At 62.7% G+C, this 1684-nt stretch overlaps 1 protein-coding gene across 1 annotated transcript in view; it reads right to left on the bottom strand.

Moving 5' to 3' along the window:
• The window catches only part of SGSH (N-sulfoglucosamine sulfohydrolase), a 5163-nt gene that overhangs the window by 1867 nt on the left and 1612 nt on the right, over window positions 1-1684 (bottom strand). The window contains exons 2-5 of the mRNA XM_010008663.1: window positions 1505-1665; window positions 1163-1268; window positions 508-658; window positions 103-259 (exon numbers count right to left, since the gene is read on the bottom strand). Of these exons, the coding sequence (XP_010006965.1) occupies window positions 103-259; window positions 508-658; window positions 1163-1268; window positions 1505-1665 (575 nt within the window). The remainder of the gene's footprint in view (window positions 1-102; window positions 260-507; window positions 659-1162; window positions 1269-1504; window positions 1666-1684) is intronic.

Below are 1684 nucleotides of genomic sequence, written 5' to 3'. Positions count from 1 at the left end.
GCCTGCAGCCACCCAGGCTCCTGTGGTGGCTGCTGTCACAGGCAGCACCCATGGGGCCCTGCACAGCCCTCCCCAGCCCCAAGCAGCCCCACAGGCTCCCACCTGCACTTCCTCCGGGCGGTAGAGCTGTGGTTTCCAGTCAGGGATCCAGCCCATGCCGCTCTCTCCGTTGCCAAATTTCTCACAAAAGGCCCCGTACTGGGGCTGGGAGTGCCCGCAGCGGTGCGGGTCATGGAAGGCAACATAGAGGAAGAAAGGCCTGGTGATGGGAAGGATGGAGGTGGTGTCACAAAAGGCTGCCCCTGTTCCCTGAGACCTTCCTTGGGCTGTGCAGGGCTGGGCTGGGGTCTGCGGGGGGACTCCCGCCTAATCTGGGCTTTGGATGCAGCAGAGACAAGGTGTCCCTCTTTGTGACCAACTGGGACATGGAGACATGTCTTCAGGGTGGCTAGTTCTCCTCTCCCTGCCCCCTGGCAGCCCACCCCAGGGCCACAGGGTCCATCTCACCTCTGGTCCTGGCTCTGCAGGAACTGCCGCACGAGCGCTTTGATTCGAGTGATGTTTCTCCCAACCTGCAAAACTGAACTGTTCTCCTCGGTGTAGGCGAAGTCAAACGGGTAGACAGTCTCAGGCCCAACGTGCTTCTTCCCAATTATCCCTGGGAGAAGGCAGACAGGTGCTGTGTGGGAGCAGGGGCTTGGGGGGCAGGACATGGGCTGCTGCCTCCCTCCTGGGGCTGGTGGGGCTCATTTGCTCCAGCATGGCTGTGCTCAGCAAACGCTGCTCAGAGTGGGAGATGCTGCTGGCTTCTCCAGCCATTGCAGAGGCACTTCCACATCTCAGAAAAAGGGACCCCCTGGCAACCACACTGCCCCTGGTCACAGGCAAGGCTAAGAGCCAGAGCAGCTGAATGGTCCAGGTGGAAGTTTGGGTCAAGCTCAAACCTTGTGTGAACCTGGGAACCAGGAAGGAGCAGGATGGAGAGCAAAAATGAAAGTGAGGTGTAATGAGGATGGCAGAGGAGCAGCAGTGGGGGGAAGCAAAGCAAAGCCCCTGTATGACCGCTGAGCAGGGATAGTTCAGCCATGAAGCTCTCTTAACCGATGGGGTTCTGTGCAGGGAGGGGGGGTTTCCAGCCGTGTCACTTCCCCCAGCTCCCTACCTGTCCGGATGTGTGCCTGGCGGAGCAGCCAGGGCAGGCTCCGCACGCTGTCGAAGGAGTTGAAGTGATGCACGTCCTGGTGCAGCCCGTACATCCCATTTTGGTGCTGCAGGGGGCGGGGAGAGACAACACGGTTGGCCCGTGTCTGCCCCCGGGCCCCACAAAAAGAGGGGAGCTGCAGCTGCAGCGCTGGGCAGCAGGTCCAGGGGCAGGGAGAAAGGGGGTGAGCGGTATGGGGGGGTTGCCAGGTCCGATCACGATGCTGCAAACACACTGGCTGTGGTCACCCCAAGTGCCCCCGAAGGCTGGCAACCCCCACCCCGTGCGGGTCCGTGCCCCCACCTGGGGTAAGCCGGTGAGGATGCTGGCCCGGCTCGGGGAGCAGCTGCTGACGGAGGTGAAGGCGTTCTGGAAGAGCAGGCTGCGCCGGGCCAGCGCGTCCAGGTTGGGCGTCCGGATGGCCGAGTTGTTGTAGGCGCCGCTCTCGAAGCCGCCGTCGTCTGCTGCCGCGGGGGGGGGGGG

This window comes from Chaetura pelagica, unplaced genomic scaffold (assembly GCF_000747805.2).
Source record: "Chaetura pelagica isolate M959 unplaced genomic scaffold, ChaPel_1.0 scaffold962, whole genome shotgun sequence".
Classification (NCBI taxonomy): Eukaryota; Metazoa; Chordata; class Aves; order Apodiformes; family Apodidae; genus Chaetura; species Chaetura pelagica.
Note: the sequence above shows the minus strand (reverse complement) of the source record. Positions and strands in the feature narration are given on the sequence as shown.